The sequence below is a fragment of the Hyla sarda genome, chromosome 2, assembly GCF_029499605.1.
Source record: "Hyla sarda isolate aHylSar1 chromosome 2, aHylSar1.hap1, whole genome shotgun sequence".
In the NCBI taxonomy this organism is placed as follows: domain Eukaryota; kingdom Metazoa; phylum Chordata; class Amphibia; order Anura; family Hylidae; genus Hyla; species Hyla sarda.
This window is the reverse complement of record NC_079190.1, coordinates 483,613,031-483,635,825: the sequence shown is the minus strand read 5'-3', so window position 1 is coordinate 483,635,825 and position 22,795 is coordinate 483,613,031. Positions and strand designations below refer to the sequence as shown.

At 46.6% G+C, this 22,795-nt stretch overlaps 2 protein-coding genes across 3 annotated transcripts in view; one reads left to right on the top strand and one right to left on the bottom strand.

Annotated features, from left to right (window-relative positions):
• Positions 1 to 279, bottom strand: part of USP16 (ubiquitin specific peptidase 16) — a 49,813-nt gene extending 49,534 nt beyond the window's left edge. The window contains exon 1 of the mRNA XM_056559516.1: positions 96 to 279. The gene's annotated coding sequence lies outside the window, so the exon portion shown is untranslated. The remainder of the gene's footprint in view (positions 1 to 95) is intronic.
• Positions 15 to 20,873, top strand: RWDD2B (RWD domain containing 2B). Of its 2 annotated transcripts, none has more exons than XM_056559522.1 (5): positions 15 to 137; positions 12,687 to 12,902; positions 14,353 to 14,420; positions 15,065 to 15,424; positions 20,457 to 20,873. In XM_056559522.1, exons 2-5 carry the CDS (start codon positions 12,690 to 12,692, stop codon positions 20,701 to 20,703), a joined length of 888 nt encoding a protein of 295 aa, XP_056415497.1. In that variant the 5' UTR covers positions 15 to 137; positions 12,687 to 12,689; the 3' UTR covers positions 20,704 to 20,873. The 2 variants fall into 2 exon arrangements, with proteins under 2 accessions (XP_056415497.1, XP_056415496.1); XM_056559521.1 differs by lacking the exon at positions 15 to 137 and adding an exon at positions 389 to 522 and having other exon boundaries at positions 20,457 to 20,872.
• The last annotated feature ends 1,922 nt before the right edge of the window (positions 20,874 to 22,795 follow it).

Genomic DNA, 22,795 nt, shown 5'->3' with positions numbered 1-22,795 from the left:
GCTTCCCGAAATCTCCCGTCGCCCCTTTCTACACGTTACCGGCTTTCTCTCCCAACTAAGCTTAGCACTAAGCACCGTAAAATCCAGAGACATACTTCACGCAGTATTAGACAACAAATAATGTCTCCATTTTAAGGGTGAGAAATAAATGGCGGTCGGCCATTAACTCGAAGACAAACATGATACAACACATAAGAGATCATCCACAATAATATGGCGATGTTTGAGTTTCATTTAGCTGTTTGTCCTCTTGGGATCAAGAAACATCGATGCGTCACACGACGTAAAGGTGGGAACTCTGCGACGATTGGTTAAAAACTAGACAGGCAGTTACAAGCGCCAATTGGATGATGAAAGAATCTCGAGACAGCGTTACAATAACTTTATTAGTACTGTGTATGATAGACAGAACTTGTCATGATTGATCACGTGTCAATTACATCACCTGACCCTTTTAGTCCAATGAGGTTGTAGGACTGACAGACCTATGGATCTCTGGACTCTACATATGTTGCTGTGTTGGTAAGTGTCAATGTGGCTCCAGGAGACGGTTCAGCTGGGACTTGTAGTACTATCAGTCACTACAATAAGCCATAGGCTGCCCTGGAGTTTGTATAGTTACCAGTACAGATGGGCACAGGTATTCGCCAGCTTTACAATAAGACCGCGGCAAACTTGGTGCTTGTGCATCTTCACTAAATTGCGTGGGCTGGTTAAAGGGGTACTCCAGTGGAATTTTTTTTATTTTTTAAATCAACTGGTGCCAGAAAGTTAAACAGATTTGTAAATTACTTCTCTTGAAAAATCTTAATCCTTTCAGTACTTCTTAGCTGCTGTATGCTCCACAGAAAGTTGTATTTCTTTCTGGAGTTCTTTTCTGTCTGACCACAGTGCTCTCTGCTGACACCTCTGTCCGTATCAGGAACGGCAGGAGAGGTTTGCTAAGGGGCCTTGCTTGGACAGTTCCTGATAGGGACAGAGGTGTCAGCAGAGAGCACTGTGGTCAGACAGAAAAGAACTCCAGAAAGAAATACAACTTCCTGTGGAGCATACAGCAGATGATAAGTACTGGAAGGATTAAGATTTTTAAATAGAAATAATTTACAAATCTGTTTAACTTTCTGGCGCCAGTTGATTTGAAAAAAAATATGTTTTCCACTGGAGTACTCCTTTAACCCCTTAAGGACTCAGGGTTTTTCCGTTTTTGCACTTTCGTTTTTTCCTCCTTACTTTTTAAAAATCATAACCCTTTCAATTTTCCACCTAAAAATCCATATTATGGCTTATTTTTTGCGTCGCCAATTCTACTTTGCAGTGACATTAGTCATTTTACCCAAAAATGCACGGCGAAACGGAAAAAAAAAATCATTGTGCGACAAAATCGAAAAAAAAACGCCATTTTGTAACTTTTGGGGGCTTTCGTTTCTACGCAGTGCATATTTCGGTAAAAATTACACCTTATCATTATTCTGTAGGTCCATACGGTTAAAATGATACCCTACTTATATAGGTTTGATTTTGTCGCACTTCTGGAAAAAATCATAACTACATGCAGGAAAATTTATACGTTTAAAAATGTCATCTTCTGACCCCTATAACTTTTTTATTTTTCCATGTATGGGGTGGTATGAGGACTCATTTTTTGCGCCGTGATCTGAAGTTTTTATCGGTATGATTTTTGTTTTGATCGGACTTTTTGATCACTTTTTATTCATTTTTTAATGATATAAAAAGTGACCAAAATACGCTTTTTTGGACTTTGGAATTTTTTTGCGCGTACGCCATTGACCGTACGGCTTAATTAATGATATATTTTTATAGTTCGGACATTTACGCACGCGGCGATACCACATATGTTTATTTTTTATTTTTTTTACACTGTTTTATTTTTTTTATGGGAAAAGGGGGGTGATTCAAACTTTTATTAGGGAAGGGATTAAATGACCTTTATTAACACTTTTTTTTTACATTTTTTTTGCAGTGTTATAGGTCCCATAGGGACCTATAACACTGCACACACTGATCTCCTATGCTGATCACTGGCGTGTATTAACACGCCTGTGATCAGCATAATCGGCGCTTGACTGCTCCTGCCTGGATCTCAGGCACGGAGCAGTCATTCGTCGATCGGACACCGGGGAGGCAGGTAAGAGCCCTCCCGGTGTCCGATCAGCTGTTCGGGACGCCGCGATTTCACCGCGGCGGTCCCGAACAGCCCGACTGAGCAGCCGGGTCACTTTCACTTTAGAAGCGGCGGTCAGCTTTGACCGCCGCTTCTAAAGGGTTAATACCGCACATCGCCGCGATCGGCGATGTGTGGTATTAGCCGCGGGTCCCGGCCGTTGATTACCGCCGGGACCGACGCGATATGATGCGGGATCGCGGCGCGATCCCGCTTCATATCGCGGGAGCCGGCGCAGGACGTAAATATACGTCCTGCGTCGTTAAGGGGTTAAGGACGCAGCAATTTTTTAAATTTTTTTTTATCTCTTCGCCTTATAATAGTCATAACGTTTAAAATTTTCCACCTACAGACCCATATTAGGGCTTGTTTTTTGCGCCACCAATTGTACTTTGAATGACATCACTTACTTTACCACAAAACTTACGGTGGAAGAATAAAAAGTTTTGTGGGGCAAAAAAAAAAAAAAAAAATAAAAAAAAATATATATATATATATATATATATATATATATTGCAACTTTGGAGGCTTCCGTTTCTACACAGTGCACTTTTTTGATAAAAATGACGTATAATCTTGATTCTCTAGATCCATACGATAACGATAGGGGTACTCCGCTGATCAGCGTTAGGAACAAACTGTTCTGAACGCTAAAGCCGATGCTGGGAGCTCGTGACGTCATAGCCCCGCCCCCTTAATGCAAGTCTATGGGAGGGGACGTGACAGCCGTCATGCCCCCTCCCATAGACTTACATTGAGGGGGCGGGGCTATGACGTCACGAGCTCCCGTAGCCGGTGTGAGGTGGTTTTTTGCGCCCCCGTAGATCCATGCGTCCGCTCCTCCCCCAGCTCTCCGAACATTTCCAAAGCTAGAGCTGGGGGAGGGCAGAGCAAGGGGAGGGAGGAAGTTCACGCCCCCTCCCTCATCTCCCCTCCCTCATCTCGGCTGGACGCAGATCTCTACGACACGCCCCCTCTCTTAGGACATAGATCGCCACGGCAGGTCCCCTCCCCCATCTCCCCGAGCTGAGGACATAGATCTCCACGGCAGGTCCCCTCCCTCATCTCCCCGAGCTGAGGACGTAGAGCAGTGCTCCCAATGAGCTCTATGTGTAAAGGGGGGACATACTGAACGGGCTAAAGGGGGACATACTGTACGGGCTAAAGGGGGACATACTGTACGGGCTAAAGGGGGACATACTGCACGGGCTAAAGGGGGACATACTGCTTGGGCTAAAGGGGGACATTTAGCCCGTACAGTATGTCCCCCTTTAGCCCGTACAGTATGTCCCCCTTTAGCCCGTACAGTATGTCCCCCTTTAGCCCGTACAGTATGTCCCCCTTTAGCCCGTGCAGTATGTCCCCCTTTACACATAGAGCTCATTGGGAGCACTGCTCTACGTCCTCAGGGAGGGGAGATGAGGGAGGGGACCTGTCGTGGAGATCTATGTCCTCAGGGAGGGGGCGTGGCCGTAGAGATCTGCGTCCAGCCGAGCTCAGGGAGGGGAGATGAGGGAGAGGGTGTGAACCTCCTCCCTCCCCTTGCTCTGCCCTCCCCGAGCTCTAGCTTCGGAAATGTTCGGAGAGCTGGGGGAGGAGCGGACGCATGGATCTACGGGGGCGCAAAAAACCACCTCACACCGGCTTTAGCGTTCAGAACAGTTTGTTCCAAACGCTGAGCAGCAGAGAACCCCTTTTAAGAAAGATGTCCTATGAATCTGCAACTACTGCTTGGATTGCTGTAAGGCTGGGTTCACATCACATTTTCTCCCATATGGGAGCACATACGGCAGGAGGGAGCTAAAACCTCGCGCTCCCGTATGCCGTTATAAGCGCTCCCGTATGTAATTCATTTCAATGAGCCGGCCGGAGTGACACGTTCGGTCCGGTCGGCTCATTCTTGCGCTGTATGCGCTTTTACAACCGGACCTAAAACTGTGGTTGACCACAGTTTTAGGTCCGGGGGAAAAGCGCATACGGCGCAAAAATGAACCGACCGGACCAAACGTTTCACTCAGGCCGGCTCATTAAAATAAATTACATACGGGAGCGCAAGGTTTTAGCTCCTCCCTGCTGTGAACCCAGCCTAAGTGAGGACTGTTTTCTTTAGAGAAGTTCACCTACACTAGAATCCATATATTGGGATTAGTGTAGGTGAACGGCCTGTCAGTTTCTCTTTAAGGGTCTATTCACACATACAATATTCTGTGCAGATTTGATACGCAGGATTTTCTGCTGCAGATTTCAATGTAAACTGAACACAGCTTGAAATCCTGCGCATCAAATCTGCGCAGAATACTGTACGTGTGAATAAACCTTAAAGGGGTACTCTGGTGGAAAACATTTATTTATTTATTTATTTATTTTTAAACATCCAAACGAAGAGAAAATACAAAGGCACTCACCCGTACAGTGATTCTTCTTTTTTTTTTTTTTTTCAAAAGTCCATACAGACATACGGCTGCAGCATGCAGCTACAGCAGGTGAGAGACGCCAGTGCGTACTGGCGTCTCTCACCTGCTGTAGCTGCATGCTGCAGCCGTATGTCTGTATGGACTTTTGAAAAATAAAGCAAGAAGAATCACTGTACGGGTGAGTGCCTTTGTATTTTCTCTTCGTTTGGATGTGTACACCATGCCTGGTTTATCCTGCAAATGAGCACCACCGCAGTTACAGTGTTCCGTTGTCCTATTGCCACCAGCACATACTCCGCACCATACCATTCCAGCTAGCCCAGCAGTGCCTACACCTTTCTTTTCTTCTATTGAGGATTTTTTTTTTAAATCAACTGGTGCCAAAAATTTTATAATTGTAAATTATTTCTATATAAAAAATCTCAACCCTTCCAGTACTTATCAGCTGCTGTCTGTTCCAGAGGAAGTTGTGTAGTTCTTTTCTCTCTGACCACAATGCTCTCTGCTGACACCTCTGTCCTTGTCAGGAACTGTCCAGAGCAGCATAGGTTTGCTATGGGGATTTTCTTCTCCTGATTAAGATTTTCATATAGAAGTAATTTACAAATCTAAAATATATTTTAACCACTCCTCAAGAATACTACCCTGCTGAGTACACAATAAAAACAACTGGAAACAGATAGTTTGAAAAAATTTAGAGATTTATTCAAATACAATTAAAATAAATGAAAAAGCCTTGACATATAAAACATCATACTCAGAGCAATATTCAATGTATGGTAAATTAAACTGCCATTGGGCCCTAAGGGCAGGATTCAAGTGAGAATGCCAGCAAAACTAAATGTTAGCACATGCCGATAGTTCGGAATAAACTGGTAATCCGACAATTAATAAAAAAAATCAGTCGTGGTATTAGTTTAGACTGAGCTGTCCATAATTTGTAGAGAAATAGATGGTTAGTCCGCACCGTAGCAACAGCTGTTCCCGTACTGCGACGGGCCGAAGATGGTTAATTCTCACCGTGGTAACTGGTCCCGTACTGCGACGGGCCGAAGATGGTTAATTCTCACCGTGGTAACTGGTCCCGTACTGCGATGGGCCGAAGGTGTTGAATCCTGCAGTGACTGCGATGTTACTGGCAGTGAAGAGATCTTCACGAGCCGGTACGATAAAGAGCTCCGGCAGGAGACTCCTATGTGAGCGGTCCGGGATGTCGGTATGCTCACTAGGGATCGACCGGTTATCGACAATAATGCCCCGCCCCCTGGCCAGAGACTACCGTCGCTGCCGCTTCCCCATTGCCTCCCCCCATCCTTTGGCCACATGCCGCCACCACTGCCCCATTGCCTCCCCCCATCCTTTGGCCACATGCTGCCACCACTGCCCCATTGCCTCCCCCCATCCTTTGGCCACATGCTGCCACCACTGCCCCATTGCCTCCCCCTGATCCTTTGCCCACATGCCGCTGCTCCATCGCCTCCCCCCCATCCTCTGCCCACATACCGCTGCCACCCCATCGCCTCTCCCCCCCCCCCCCATCCCCGGTGTTATAATTACCTGTTCCCGGGGTCTGCGATCCTTCTGGCTTCGGCGCTGTTGCTGTGCGCTGCGCAATGACAAGTGACGTCCCCAACGCGACATCACCGTCGCACAGTGAAAGTGCAGGACGCCGACGGAGCCAGAAGTATTGCGGACCCACTGGAACAGGTGATTATAACACCGGGGGTATGTGGGCAGAGGATGGGGGGGGGGGCGGCGGCGGTATGTGGGCAGAGGATGGGGGGGAGGCGATGGGGCAACTGTGGTGGTTAGACTCAGGACAGGTAGGGGGAGAGAAGCGGGTGGTGGCGGCGGCGGTTTCTGGCACCACAAAAGCCGCTGCAGTTCATTGATTTAAAGCGCCCGCTTTAAATCATTGATCTGCAACGGCTTCTGCTCCACCGGGAGGTTGAAATAGCCGATAACTTATACCGGAATATCGGTATAAGTTATCGGCCTGAAAGGTGACAGATTATCGGTATCGGCCCTAAAATATCGATATCTGTCGATCCCTAATGCTCACATGCTTGTTTGCGGCTGGATGCTCGTGGTGCCGGTGGTGATCTTGCTGTGCGCTCAGTAGGTGGAACTCTTTGATTGACGCAACAGGTGCAATAAGCAGTTGTCTTCCCTTGTGATGTGCTGGCCTCAATACAGGTAGTATGTCTAGATATCGCTCTGTTCAGACTTGGATAATGGCCTAAACACGTTTCAGGGTACTAGAACTGCCCCCTTCCTCAGTAGGCAAGTTGTCACACATTGAATATTGCTCTGAGTATGATGTTTTATATGTCAAGGCTTTTTCATTTATTTTAATTGTATTTTTATAAATCTCTAGATTTTTTTCAAACTATCTGTTTCCAGTTATTTTTATTGTGTACTCAGCAGGGTAGTATTCTTGAGGTGTGGTTAAAAATAAAATATATATTTCTTTTAACCACATCAAACCTCGGATACCGGGTTATGAGCTACGAGATTTACCACATACGTTTGTGTTTTTTTTTGTTTACATTATTTCATTTTACAAAAATCACAAAAAGAGAGATTTAATCTTTTTAATTTATTAAAGGGACTTATTTATCACTTATTTATTATGTTTTAGCTCCCATAGGGGACTATTACATGTGATCTTGCAAATGCATACACAGAACAGTGTTGTGCTATAGCACAGCATTGATCAGTGTCATTGGCGCTCCATTACTACAGGCTGTTGGAGAGCCAATCGGATGAGCCAGAAGCAGGTGAAGAACATCAGTGTGCCCTCTCAGTTAATCAGGACCTAGTCGTGACATCATGACCCTGCCGTCCACACCCCGCCGTCTGCTGACTTCCCCCCCCCCCCCCCATATTGAATCCCTCTCTACCCTTCCCAGCTCGCTCCACGATCTTATGCTAATACCGACTTGGAACCCCCCCCTTCACTGCCCAACCCGATAGTTAAAGCGGCCTTTGCAGCTTGGACCTCCTATTTGTCTAAAATTGACTCTCCCATCCCTTCCGACATGAATGCAGTACCCCTTTCCTTACTACAACTTTCTTCTCCAGACTTAGATGTACGAGATTGGATCCACAGTGGCATACTTACCGTAGGCCACTTACACCGCCAGGACACCCTACACTCTTTTTTAGCAATCTGCAAGGGCAATATAACATACCCAGAACGGATTTTTACAAATACCTGAGATTACGACACTCCATATCTCACCTTAAAGCAACACCTATAGGCCTAGACTCACATACTTCCCGTCTCCTCTCCTCCCCCATTAAGGGCCTCAAACCGTTCTACTCTGCCTTCTCACGGTCTGACATTTGCAAACGAACTTACCCCTTAACACTATGGGAAAGGGACCTCACATTGCCTCCCGACTTAGATGACTGGAAAAAGTCTTTTAAATGTATTAATCATGCCTTGCAATGCTCTACACATCTCGATTCAGCATACAAGACCATTCTGATATGGTATTTTACCCCGGACAAGATAGCCAGACCTTACCCCGGCTCCTCCTCACTTTGATGGAGAGGCTGCGGACACACAGGCACCATTCTTCACATTCTTTGGTCATGCCCTGTAGTTTCCCAGTTCTGGGATGACTGTCATCATCTAATTAGCGATATTCTCCACATCCCCATAGATTGGTCCCCCCTCCCTAGTACTTCTATTCCTCGGCTCGCATCATATCCCTGTAATGCTCAGGGACCTCTTCTGTATAATATGCGTGGTCGCTAAGCTGACCCTCACTAGCTATTGGAAAACGTCATCAAGTCCCCTCCAGGGACCTATTAATTCAAAAACTGAAACCGACTTACTCCTATGAAAAAATCTTAGCTATGGGATCGGGTCGTATGAATAAGTTTGATGCTAGATGGACCCTATGGCGCTCTTCCCCATAATGCAAGGATATCTGACTGTAGATTAGACCTACACGTAGGGCTGGGCGCTATGGACAAATATGTGTATCACTGTATTTTCCACGGAATATAACAGTATTCCCCCCCACAACATTTTTTTTAACCCCTTAAGGACCGGGGGTTTTTCCGTTTTTGCATTTTCGTTTTTTGCTCCTTGCCTTTAAAAAATCATAACTCTTTCAAATTTGCACCTAAAAATCCATATGATGGCTTATTTTTTGCACCACCAATTCTACTTTGTAATGACGTCAGTCATTTTGCCCAAAAATCTACGGTGAAGCGGGGGAAAAAATCATTGTGCGACAAAATTGAAAAAAAAACGCTGTTTTGTAACTTTTGGGGGCTTCCGTTTCTACGTAGTACATTTTTCGGTAAAAATGACACCTGATATGTATTCTGTAGGTCCATACGATTAAAATGATCCCCTACTTATATAGGTTTGATTTTGTCGGACTTCTGGAAAAAATCATAACTACATGCAGGAAAATTAATACGTTTAAAATTGTCATCTTCTGACCCCTATAACTTTTTATTTTTCCGTGTATGGGGCGGTATGAGGGCTCATTTTTTGCGCCGTGATCTGAAGTTTTTAACGGTACCATTTTTGCATTGATAGGACTTATTGATGGCTTTTTATTCATTATTAAATTATATAAAAAGTGACCAAAAATGCACTATTTTGGACTTTGGAATTTTTTTGTGCGCACGCCATTGACCGAGCGGTTTAATGATATATTTTTATAATTCGGACATTTCCGCACGCGGTGATACCATATATGTTTATTTTTATTTACACTGTTTTTTTTTTTTTTATTGGAAAAGGGGGGTGATTCAAACTTTTAATAGGGGAGGAGTTAAATGATCTTTATTCACTTTTTTTTTCACTTTTTTTTTTGCAGTGTTATAGGTCCCATAGGGACCTATAACACTGCACACACTGATCTTCTATGTTGATCAACGATTCTGCCGCATGACTGCTCAGGCCTGGATCTCAGGCACTAAGCAGTCATTCGGCGATCGGACAGCGAGGAGGCAGGAAGGGGCCCTCCCGCTGTCCTGTAAGCTGTTCGGGATGCTGCGATTAGCCGCGGCTATCCCGAACAGCCCGACTGAGCTAGCCAGGAACTTTCACTTTTAGCCGCGCGGCTCAGCTCTGAGTGCGCGGCTAAAGGGTTAATAGCGCGCGGCGCCGCGATCGGCGCTGCGCGCTATTAGAGGCGGGTCCCGGCTTCACTATGACGCCGGGCCCACCGTGATATGACGCGGGGTTACTGTGTAACCCCGCGTTATATCAGAAGAGCAGGACCAAGGACGTACCGGTACGTCCTTGGTCCTTAAGGGGTTAATTATTAGCCCAGCACGGCTCTGTTCCCATCGGGGAACTACTCGCGTCACCCCTCGTCCTCCTGTTTGTTGCGGCCGCCAGCGCTGGATCTCTGTACTGTACGCTGTATCCCTATGCCCAGGCTGCAAAAGGTAAACAAAAATAAACTTTAACGCATGTTCCTACGGCAGCCTTACGCTCTTCCTGGGGACGTGAACTTCGGAGAGCCGTCAGCCTATCACCGGCCGCAGCGATGTTCCGCCTCGGCCGGTGAAAGGCTGAGCCCACTGTCATGTAAGAAGCTGGCCGGCTTCTTACATGACAGTGCACTCAACCTATCACCGGCCGAGGAAGAACATCGCTGCGGCCGTGATAGGCTGACGGCTGTCCGACGTTCCATTCCCTAGGAAGCAGGTCCGGACCGACGGGGAAGGTGAGTTAAGGTTTATTTTGTTTAACTTTTGCAGCCCGGGCATAGGGATACAGTATAGAGCAGTGGTCAACCTGGGGACCTCCAGATGTTGCAAAACTACAACTCCCAGCATGCCCGGACAGCCGTTGGCTGTCCGGGGATGCTGGGAGTTGTAGTTTTGCAACATCTGGAGGTTGAAGACAACTGGTATAGAGTGTCAGTGCCGGCAGCCACAACAAACAGGTGGACGAGGAGGGCAGAGCTTGCGAGTGACATATGTGAGTAGTACCCCAATGGGGACAGCGCAGCGATGGGCTAATAATTAATTGGGGGGGGGGGAAGAACCGCACTCGCAGATCACATATGATTAGTTCCCCCATGTGGGGACAGCGCAGCGCTGGGCTGATAATTCATTAATTCCCGAGGGGGATGGCCCAAACCAGTACAGTGGTCCCTCAACATACGATGGTAATCCGTTCCAAATGAACCATCGTTTGTTGAAACCATCGCATGTTGAAGGATCCGTGCAATGTAAAGAATAGAAAGTTGTACTCACCTGTCCCCGCTGCTCCGGACCCGTCACCCCTGCCCTGGATGTTGCGCTCTATCGCTGTTGCCACGTCCCCGTGGTGTCCCCGCCGCTCCAGAACGTCTCTGCTGCCTGGGTTCGTTGCTCTCACGTCGCCGTCATCACGTCACTACGCACGCCGCTCCTATTGGATGACGGGACGGCGTGCGTGACGACGATGGAGGGGATCAGGAAGGGGACGCGCCGGAGCCCCGAGGACAGGCAAGTGATCATCAGCGGTCCACACGGGGCACCGTAAACTGCTATCCGGCAGCAGGTGAAGCTGTCAGCGCTGCCGGATAGCCGTTTATTCGATGGCCCCGACATACAAAAGCATCGTATGTTGAAATGATCGTATGTCGGGGCCATCGTAGGTCGAAGGTCACTGTATTGCGGTATGGGTTAAAATTCATATCGTGCAGCACAAAAATTTCGGTGTTCGGTATGAACCGGTATACCGCCCAGCCCTACCTACACGCACCATGAGAAGGATCTGTAGACACTCCCCTGGCCCTTGCCTAAAATTCTTTTAGTTCAGATGCATCCTGAACGCACACCTGTACCACCATTCCACATACTACCCCCTCCACTCTACACGAGGCACCGGCTCTCTATTATGTGATCACCAATAAAGTGCGGTCTTATACCTATTGTAGTCATACCTCGCCTAGGCAACACAGACACTATTGGATACTAGGGGTGTGAATCGCCAAGAATTTGGCGATTCGAATCGCGATACCAGTGTGGCGATTCGATATATCCCGATATATCGCAATACCGTCTAGGTGACGATACATCGCGATATATCCCGATTCTGTTTAAAAAACAGTCTTTTACGCTTTTATTAAAGCTTTATTTTTTTTTTTATTTTTTTTTTTTTGTACACTTTATTAGTCTTTTAGGAATCATTAGATTCCTCAGACAGATGAATAGAGTTCTATTGAACTCCATTTATCTGCGATCCATTGATAGAGCCTGGTCCAGCCAGGCTCTATCAATGACAGAGCCACGGAGAGCCTACACATCTCCCTTTAGACGCCGCTGTCAGCTTTGACAGCGGCGATCTAAAGGGTTAATAGCCAGCCGCGGCGATCCCCGCATGCTGGCTATTAGCGGCGGCCCCCGGCTACTGAGAACAGCCGGGGGCTGCAGAGTATGGAGCGGGCACGAGTCGGGAGCCCGCTCCATACACACTGCAGAGCACCGCATGCTGGATACTAGCGGCGGTGATGCATCAGCAGCCCCCGGATACTGAAATCAGCCGGGGGCTGCAGAGTATGGAGCGGGCACGAATCAGAGCCCGCTCCATACATCCAGAGCGCCGCCGCCGCGTCAGATCCGGCTGACAAAATGTGGAACTTGTATCTCCTGATGCCCAGGACATGCTTTCTGTGCATCAGGAGATAGAAATAACACATCACTAAAGCGATTTTTCACTTGCCGATACTGAATCGATGCAAAATATTTTTGAATCGATTCAGTATCGGCAAGTGAAAAATCGTGATAATCGCGGGAATCGATTTTTTCTTACATCCCTATTGGATACCAGCAACTACATAAACTACATTTATATGATGATTTGTAATTGAGCCCGCCTGGGAGGGTTTCCCAGGATATCTATTTGCTGTGTGGACTTTCCGTTTGTTTGTTCTTTTACTCCTGGATGTTCCTGGGATTATGTTTATTTGTTTTATTATTACTCTGCATGCTATTACTTTTGACAATGTCAATAAAAATGTATTGAAAGTAAAGCTGTTACACTCGGCATGCCCCCTCATCCAGTAGTAGCATGTATTTGGCAGGCGTGGTTCTTATCCGTGGTTCTCATCAATCCTCAGAGAATGACGAGTTATGAGGAGGCGGAGGCACAGATCTCTGAGCTGGACCTTCTATCCAGCATGTTCCCAAATGAAGAAGAGTTCAGCATCACCGATCAGCTAGCACTGGCCGAGCTGAGGCACTACGCAGAGAATAGCGCCGCCGCCGCCGTCCCCCCAACGCTCCAGATTCAGTTCACTCTGACCATGAAGCTGGGGCAGGCTGACAGTGTCCAGGTAAGACCACCTCTAAAACGGACATAATGCCAATTTCATGCAACTTGAAGGGGTAATCCTGGGAACTGAATTCATCCTGTGGATCGACTGCTGGGACTAGAGATGAGCGAAGTTACAGTAATTCGATTCGTCACGAACTTCTCGGCTCAGCAATTGATGACTTTAGCCTGCATAAATTAGTTCAGCTTTCAGGTGCTCCGGTGGGCTGGAAAATGGTGGGTACAGTCCCAGGAAACTCTTCTAGGACTGTATTCAGCTTTTCCAGCCCACCAAAGCACCTGAAAGCTGAACTCATTTATGCAGGATAAAGTCAGAAACTGCCGAGCCGAGAAGTTTGTGACGAATCGAATCACTGTAACTTCAATCATCTCTAGCCGGGACCCCTGCAATCTCCCGTACGGGGCCCACAATCGCCGATATTCTTACAAAACTTCTGAGTTCTCCGGCACCTTCCTTCAGAGATGATCAGGAGTGGCTGCCCAATCACCAGCTGAGACAACATGGCTGCTGTAATCCGCTATGGTACGCGTATTCCATCAGATATGACAGGGACAATAGTAATGCGTGCAGCGCTATTCTTCATGTTAAAGGGGTACTCCGGTGGAAAACTTTAATTTTTTTTAAATCAACTGGTGCCAGATAGTTAAACAGATTTGTAAATTACTTCTTTAAAAAAAATCTTAATCCTTCCAGTACTTATTAGCTGCTGAATACTACAGAGGAAATTCTTTTCTTTTTGGAACACAGAGCTCTCTGCTGACACCTCTGTCCATTTTAGGAACTGTCCAGAGCAGCATATGTTTTCTATGGGGATTTTCTCCTACTCTGGACAGTTCTTAAAATGGACAGAAATGTCAGCAGAGAGCACTTTGGTCGTAATGTCAGCAGAGAGCACTGTGTTCCAAAAAGAAAATAATTTCCTCTGTATTATTCAGCAGCTAATAAATACTGGAAGGATTAAGATTTTTTTTTAATAGAAGTAATTTACAAATCGGTTTAATTTTCTGGCACCATCATTTGATAAAAAAAAAAAAAAAGTTTTTCACTGGAGTACCCCTTTAAATATTACAGGACCTAACAGACCCCTTTGTTACTCACGCAGAGATGGAGCATTTTGTATAATGGGTCCTGCACAGTGTCATAGTTCTGGAAACCGCAGTGGCAGAACAGATCTGAATAGAGCTTAAAGGGGTTGTCCAGAAATGGAAAAATAGGGATAGTTTCTTCCAAAAAACAGCTCCAACTCTGTCCTTAGGTTGTATATGGTATTATAACTTTGCTCCATCCACTTCAATAGAACTCGCTCCTAACGTTTTAAGTAGTCGGCAAGAGTCACAGAAATAGGAGTTTGACTGACTATTCTAACAATATACCATTAATGTTATTGCTCCCAATAGATATTATCTCACTGATGACTTATCCACTAACCCTGTTCTTCTCTGTCCTGTAGCACGTGCTGTCATTACATTGTTCATACCCGCCACATTATCCAAATGTGCCGCCAGAAATCGTCGTCAGGTAAAGTTTACACGTTATTATATCTTTTATTTATTTTTTTTCAATCCTTGTGCGCTACAGTCTTACCCAAGATGTTGGAACTGTAATCGAAGTCACCTCATGTAAACTGTAACAGGTCCAGATAAACAAACCGCCTGGCAAGGACTCCGGATTAACAAACAGCCCAGCAGGGAGTCAGTATTGACAAACGCTGTCCGGAGTAATGGAGTCCGGATAAACAGCCGTCCCGGCGGGGAGTCCGGGTAAACAGCCGTCCCAACGGGGGGTCCGGGTAAACAGCCGTCCCAACGGGGGGTCCGGGTAAACAGCCGTCCCGGCGGGGGTCCGGGTAAACAGCCGTCCCGGCGGGGGGTCCGGATAAACCAGTGTTTCCCTACCAGGGTGCCTCAAGCTGTTGCAAAACTACAACTCCCAGCCTGCCCAGACAGCCAAAGGCACCCTGGTGGCACCCTGGTTGGGAAACACTAGCATAAACATCTGACCCTGTGCGGAGTCCAGATAAACAAATGGCCATGCAGGGAGTCTGGATAAACAAATGGCCCTGTGTGGAATCTGCATAAACAGCCTTGAAGGAGTCCAGATAAGTAGGGTATCTGACCTCCAGTAAAATAGTTCATGCTAACCAATCCCCTTCTCTCAAATAGGTCGCCTTCCCTGGTCCGGTCACAACAGGCGCAGCTCAATTCGGACCTTAACACGTACCTGAGAAGCAGCTGCAGTGGAGATGTCTGCATCTTAAGTGCCACCGAGTGGGTGCAAGAAAATGCTGAAACCTACCTGAACAAAGCGACTCCGACGGACAACCAGCAGGAAGCGGCCACATTGGAAGACTCCATCTTTACTAGATTGTGGATTTACAGCCACCATATATACAATAAGCAAAAAAGGAAAAATATATTAGAATGGTCCAAGGAGCTGGGACTGACTGGCTTCAGCATGCCCGGGAAACCTGGTATTGTGTGTGTGGAAGGAGCACAGGAGGCGTGTGAAGAGTTCTGGTCCAGGTATGTGATGAGTTCTGGTCCAGGTAGGTATGGGATGAGTTCTGGTCCAGGCAGGTATGGGATGAGTTCTGGTCCAGGCAGGTATGGCATGAGTTATGGTCCAGGCAGGTATGGGATGAGTTCTGGTCCAGGCAGGTATGGGATGAGTTCTGGTCCAGGCAGGTATGGGATGAGTTCTGGTCCAGGCAGGTATGGGATGAGTTCTGGTCCAGGCAGGTATGGGATGAGTTCTGGTCTAGGCAGGTATGGGATGAGTTCTGGTCCAGGCAGGTATGGGATGAGTTCTGGTCCAGGCAGGTATGGGATGAGTTCTGGTCCAGGCAGGTATGGGATGAGTTCTGGTCCAGGCAGGTATGGGATGAGTTCTGGTCCAGGCAGGTATGGGAAGAGTTCTGGTCCAGGCAGGTATGGGAAGAGTTCTGGTCCAGGCAGGTATGGGAAGAGTTCTGGTCCAGGCAGGTATGGGAAGAGTTCTGGTCCAGGCAGGTATGGGAAGAGTTCTGGTCCAGGCAGGTATGGGAAGAGTTCTGGTCCAGGCAGGTATGGGAAGAGTTCTGGTCCAGGCAGGTATGGGAAGAGTTCTGGTCCAGGCAGGTATGGGAAGAGTTCTGGTCCAGGTATGGGAAGAGTTCTGGTCCAGGTATGGGAAGGGTTCTGGTCCAGGTATGGGAAGAGCTCTGGTCCAGGTATGGGAAGAGCTCTGGTCCAGGTATGGGAAGAGTTCTGGTCCGGGTATGGGAAGAGTTCTGGTCCAGGTATGGGAAGAGTTCTGGTCCGGGTATGGGAAGAGTTCTGGTCCAGGTATGGGAAGAGCTCTGGTCCAGGTATGGGAAGAGTTCTGGTCCAGGTATGGGAAGAGTTCTGGTCCAGGTATGGGAAGGGTTCTGGTCCAGGAGTGGGAAGGGTTCTGGTCCAGGTATGGGAAGAGTTCTGGTCCAGGTATGGGAAGGGTTCTGGTCCAGGTATGGGAAGAGCTCTGGTCCAGGTATGGATACGCTTGAGTCTTTTCTGTTCACTGAATGGAACACAAATATTTTCCATTGATAAATTGGCCCTTATTTACTAAGAGTGTTGTGTAGGTTTCTTTGTGGGTTTTAATTCCCTACAATTTATTTTCCACGGTATTTACTAAGGTTTCCCTACATTTTCCACTTTCCCTTCATTTTGCTTTTTTTTTTCACATTTTCTGTGGAAACCTTAGTAAATATGTTGGGTTTTTGAGAAAATGTCGGGAACATGCCCCTTTTATGACCACGCCCCCTTTCCCCTACGGTCATGCCCCCTTTTCAGATTTTCTAAGCAAAATGGAGAGTTAGTTGGGGTTTTTTCAGTTCTGGCGCAAAATGTGGTGCAGACAGAATTTGTGGCGCAATGCACTAGAATCTGGCGCACAACCCTAAAAAACATGTCGGGTTTGCAATAGTAAATGAGGGCCATTGTATGTGTCGGCACCACCACCAATTGCCCAGTAGTCACAGCAAGTGACACAGACACACACTATTCTTTCTATTTGAGACCTGTTTATGGAGGGTATCTTTACAATATATTCACCAATAGATCACCATCCAGATGATTCACTAATTTCACGTTATTTCCTATAAACCATAAAATAGTTTTCAATGCTTTATTTCTACACACAATTGTTTAAAATCTCAGCCTCTCACAATCCCTGGTTCATTCCTTACGTCTGAAAGCTACTCAAGTCCTTCTTTATATTTATTTTGATCTCTGTGGCTGCAGACCACAGTAGCTAGACCAGATTGCGCGAGTACTGCTATTAAAACTTAAAGGGGTACTACGGTAGAAACCTTTTTTTTTTAAATGAACCGGTGCCAGAAAGTTAAACAGATTTGTAAATGACTTCTATTAAAAAAATCTTTACTCTTCCAGTACTTTTTAGCAGCTGTATGCTATAGAGGAAATTCTTTTCTTTTTGAATTTCTTTTTTTGTCTTGTCCACAGTGCTCTCTGCTGACACCCCTGTCCGTGTCAGGAACTGTCCAGAGCAGGAGAACATCCCCAAAGAAAACCTATGTTGCTCTGGACAGTTCCTGACACGGACAGAGGTGTCAGCAGAGAGCACTGTGGACAAGACAGAAAAGAAATTCAAAAAGCAAGGAATTTCTTCTGTAGCATACAGCCGCTAAAATGTAGTGGAAGGGTAAAGATTTTTTAATAGAAGTCATTTACAAATCTGTTTAACTTTCTGGCACCGGTTGATTTAAAAAAAAAAAAAAACACTCTGCCACCCTCGACATGTTTCACCGCATGCTGCGGCTTTGTCAAGAGGTAGTAGGCGAAGGAGTGCCAGAACGCCATGTTGGAGCTTTTAGAACCTTCTGTAATGACGTGGCTTGTAGAGTTCAAAATCTCTCTGACCAATCACTGTTTCTTTTTACCACCACCTATCATCCTCTTACTTTCCTGGACTGACAGGTGTATCTACCTATAAATAGCTACTTACCTTCACCAATCACACAGTACTAGAAACTGGGCTAAGTAGCTATTTATAGGTAGATACACCTGTCCGTCCAGGAAAGCAAGAGGGTTATAGGTGGAAGTAAAAAGAAACATAGCGATTGGTCAGAGAGATTTTGAACTCTACAAGCCACGTCATTACAGAAGGTTCTAAAACCTCCAGCACGGCGTTCCGGCACTCCTTAGCCTACTACCCCTTGACAAAGCTGCAGCATGCAGTGAAACATGTCGAGGGTGGCAGAGTGTTAAAGGGGTACCCCGCTGCTCAGCGTGCGTGACGTTATAGCCCCGCCCCCTCATGTCACACCCCGCCCCCTCAATGCAAGTCTATGACGTCACAAGCTCCCGACTCCTGCATTTGGAACAGTTTGTTCCAAATGCTGAGCAGCAGAGTATCCCTTTAAATTTTAGTAGCAGTACTCGCCCAATCTGGTCTAGCTACTGTGGTCTACAGCCACAGAGCACAAAATAAATATAAAGAAGGACTTGAGTAGCTTTAAAACAAAAGGATTAAACCAGGGATTGTGAGAGACTGAGATTTTAAACAATTCTCCAGCCCCTTTTCCAGCCAGCAGTAACAGAGCCTTCCTCCAGCACTCCCTCTTCTTCTATGTATTTACTATACCCTTGCACAACACAGTGGCGGGAAGGTACATACAATCAACCAATCTCTGAGTACTGTAAGTCATAAAGGGGGTAAGAAACACAAAAAAATTGGAAAACAAATGCAGCAGCTCTCCATGTGTGGTTGATAGTCAGACACCTCCATAGCAGGGAGCAGAGGGCAATATCGCTGAGCCACATCCTCCATCGTCCAGACAATGGTAATAAATGGAGGTAGTTGTCCAGCTCCACAAGGAATATTAAAAATCCAAACTTTAATGTTAAAAAACACACAAATTAAGTGCTCAAGTGAGTTAAAAACCCGCACACGCCAACGTGTTTCAAACACTATGGCTCTTAAAGGGGTACTCCACTGGGCAGCGTTCGAAAGTAAATGTTCCGAACGCTGTTTTCGTGCTCATGGTCACGCCCCCTCAATGCAAGTCAATGGGAGGAGGCGTGGCGGCAGTCCAGCCACCATGCTGGATGATCGGATCCCTGCAGCAGCATGATGTCATGAGGGGCGGGGCTATGATGTCATGAGCTCCCGGCATCGGCTCCAGGGTTCGGAACAGTTTGTTCCAAACGCTGAGCAGCGGAGTACCCCTTTAATGGCACACATCAGCGCGATCGCTAATGTGCACCATTACCGGCAGGTCCCTGGCTGCTGATAGCAGCCGGGACCTGCCGCACATGACACGAGCACCACTCCGACGCCCGCGGTCATATACATGAAGTAAATGTACGTGCGTTAAGTACCAGGACATACATTTACGTCCTATGTCATTAAGGGGTTAAACATTTCTTGAGATTGCAACACCTTCTATAATTAATTCTGTCTGTTCCTCTGCCTGTAGCAATATTCAGCACAAGGCAGCATAGGGAAGAATGAGATGTCTTTATACTAAGTGTCCCAATAAAGATATATATGTATATACGACAGGGAGATGAAGATGTAGGTTGTAGGGGCTGATCAGAGGTGATGACATCACTCAGGGGGCAGGGCTAGAGCTTGGGGGGAAGATCCAGCCACGCCTCCTGAGACTGCAGAGGATAATGCGTTGTCTCGAGAGAATAGGAGGAGCCGTGGAGCTCGAGACATCACTACACTGACAATGAAAGGACTACTCAACTTTTCTGTTAGGAGAGAGGGTGGAGTCAGGCAGCTGAAGACAACACCATACTAAAAATGAGAGAATTACAAAACTTCCTGTCAGAGGTGAATGCCAAAAAAATCATGCTGAAGCCAGTACAATTTGTGATAACACTATATTAGTAAGTTATATATATTGGGGTGATTGTCTTATTTATACTTAATTTTTTGTAATCGGTATACCCATTTAATGTGCTTCAGTCTATATCTATACTAACCTTGGCTGATGCAGGTGGAGCACACACCAGTCATTTTATAAGGTGGGCACAGCAGGAGTGGCATCTAGCTCTATGCATTTAGCCTTAAGTGGAAATACCCCACTACCAAGTGCATGAAGGCAGGGGCAAAACCCAGTTGCCAGACTTAAAGGGGTACTCCGGCGCTAAGACAATCTTATCTTACGCCCCGCCCCCTCAATGCAAGCCTATGGGAGGGGGCGTGGCAGCTGTCACGCCCCCTCCCATAGACTTGCATTGAGGAGGCGGAGTGTAACGTCACACGGGGAGGAGCCGTGACATCACAATGCTCCGGCCCCGTGATCGCCAGTCATCAGACCCGGAGCGAACATGCTCTGGGGACTGATGGTAACGGGGTGCTGCGTGCAAGATCACGGGGGTCCCCAACGGCAGGACTCCTGCGATCAGGCATCTTATCTCCTATCATTTGGATAGGGGATAAGATGTCTTAGCGCCGGAGTACCCCTTTAATTTTCTAGGGAACCCACTCATCATTATTTTACAATTTAGCTATACATTTGGGCCACGTATGGTCACTTACTTCTCATCACTTACTTTTCAGAATAAGGAAACTGACTTGGAAACGCATTTTAATCAGACATCGGGAAGACGTCCCGTTGTCCTCCTCTGCTTCAGAGACTCAAACAGAAATTCAGAAACTGAGAAAATTCCCGACTCTAGAAGAGAAGGTGTTTGATGTACATGGATCCCGAGGAAACCACATGGATCTAGGCCAGCTCTACCAGTTCCTGCAGGGGAAAGGATGTGCTGATGTTTTCCTTTTGTACTTTGGGATTGAAGGACAATAGAAGAGGCCGATCGTGGGAACTGATCTATATCCAGCTCATAAAAAAGACATTTCTGGCAAAAATAAATAGTTTTATACTTTTTATAGTGTTTAATCTAAAACATTTCTTTAATGGTCCTCCATTGACTTTATGTAAGTTTTTTTTTTTTTTTTATTCCTGCAATTTTCTAATATACCGAAAAGGTTTCAATGACCAGAAATTTGGTCAGAGAGTTAAAGAATAATTCTGGTATAAAAATGGATTTAAAATGTATATAGTGGTATCACTGTGCCATAACTTGTGGCACAGTGGGTTCACACCCATGGGGCGTTACACAACGCATCATCTGCTCTGTCTGGAGGCGTGGCCAGGGCTGTCATGAAAAAGCATGGGGCCCTTACACAGCTCATGGCCTGGAGCCCCCATGACCCACCCCTAAATCTGCCCCACAATTTTATTAAACTGGTATATAAGAAGTAATATTGCCATCAAACATATTACCATCATACTATTACTGACCAAATCCTGTATACTGAGACTAGTACACATGATGATAGGGACAAGACCAGCACAGGACCAGAGATGACAGGCACAAAACCAGGGATGAAAGGCATGGGACCAGGGAAGACAGCCCCCCTCCCCCAATAAGAATATCAGGAATGGGACCAGGGAAGACGAGCACAAGACCAGGGAAGACAGGCATGAAACTAGGGGAAAACAGGAACACGACCATAGAAGACGATGGGGATAACAGTCACAGAACCAGGGAAGACAGGCACGAAACCATGTCCAGTAACAGGTACTGGGACCAGGGATGATATGCACGGGACTACAGATGACAGGCACAAAACCAGGGAAGACATGGGACTAGGGATGGAAGGCACTTACATGTACAGTGCAACATCTTGCAGGAAATCATTGGATGCAGGTGTTGCCCTAAGGTATGTTTATATATAACTTAATTATATCTTATGGGCCCATGTAATCCTCAACATCACTTAAATTCATCAGACCCTGCCACCAGTTGCTGCCAGTTACCTAAAAAACAGTAGATGGCTCCCGCTACATAAACAATTGTTAGGACAAACTCTAAAGAGATCAGGCGGTTTTGACCTTTAAAACCCCTTGTGAATGAAAGTCCAATCAGAAGCATGTCTACAGGATACCTTATAAATGTTTAAAAGATGCAGATCTTGACTGTATCCCTAAGATTACATGGACGTTACTAGGGATATCAGTCACGGGACCAGAGAAGGAAGGCATGGGAACAGGGATGGATTAGGAAAGAGAGGCATGGGACCAGGGAGTACAGGCACAGGACTAGAGAGATCAGACACAGGACCAGGGAAGACAAGCATGGGTCCTGAGATGACAGGCATGGGACCATGCATGAGAGGCACAGGACCAGGGATGAGAGGCACAGGACCAGGGATGACTGGGACAGGACCAGGGAAGACAAGCATGGGTCCTAAGATGACAGGCATGGGACCATGCATGAGAGGCACAGGATCAGGGATGACTGGGACAGGACCAGGGAAGACAAGCATGGGTCCTGAGATGACCGGACCAGGGATGAGAGGCCTCACACCAGGAATATCAGTGATGGGACAAGAGAAGACAAACACAAGACCAGGAATGACAGGCACATGATCAGTAATGAAAGGTAAGGGATAGAAGATGACAGCCACAAGACCAGGGATGTCAGGCACGCCACAGGGAAGATTGGCAGAGGACCAGGGAAGATAGGCACTGGGCCAGAAAAGACAAGTACAATACCAGGGACAACAGTCACAGGATCAGGAAAGACGGGCACAAGACCAACCATGACAGTCATAGTACTAGGGATGAAAGGCACTAGCACAGGACCAGTGAATACAGGCACAGAACCAGGGATGACAGGCAAGGGACCAGAGATAATATACACACAGGACCACAGAAGTAATCCTCCAAGTCACTACAATCCAGCAGACCATGCCACCAGTTGCTGCAAGTTACCTACAAAAAACACTAGATGGCTCCCACTACCTAAACAATTGTTAAGACAAACTCTAAAAGATAAGGCAGTTGTGACTTTTAAAACCCCTTGTGAATGAAAGTCCCATCCAAAACATTT

What these genes read in the sequence shown, in the direction of transcription:
- RWDD2B (XM_056559522.1), top strand. Translation starts at nt 12,690, where the DNA reads ATGACGAGTTATGAGGAGGCGGAGGCACAGATCTCTGAGCTGGACCTT. An exon ending in GGCAGGCTGACAGTGTCCAG is followed by an intron (nt 12,903 to 14,352) that starts GTAAGACCACCT and finishes TCTGTCCTGTAG; the next exon opens with CACGTGCTGTCATTACATTG. An exon ending in TGTGAAGAGTTCTGGTCCAG is followed by an intron (nt 15,425 to 20,456) that starts GTATGTGATGAG and finishes CTTACTTTTCAG; the next exon opens with AATAAGGAAACTGACTTGGA.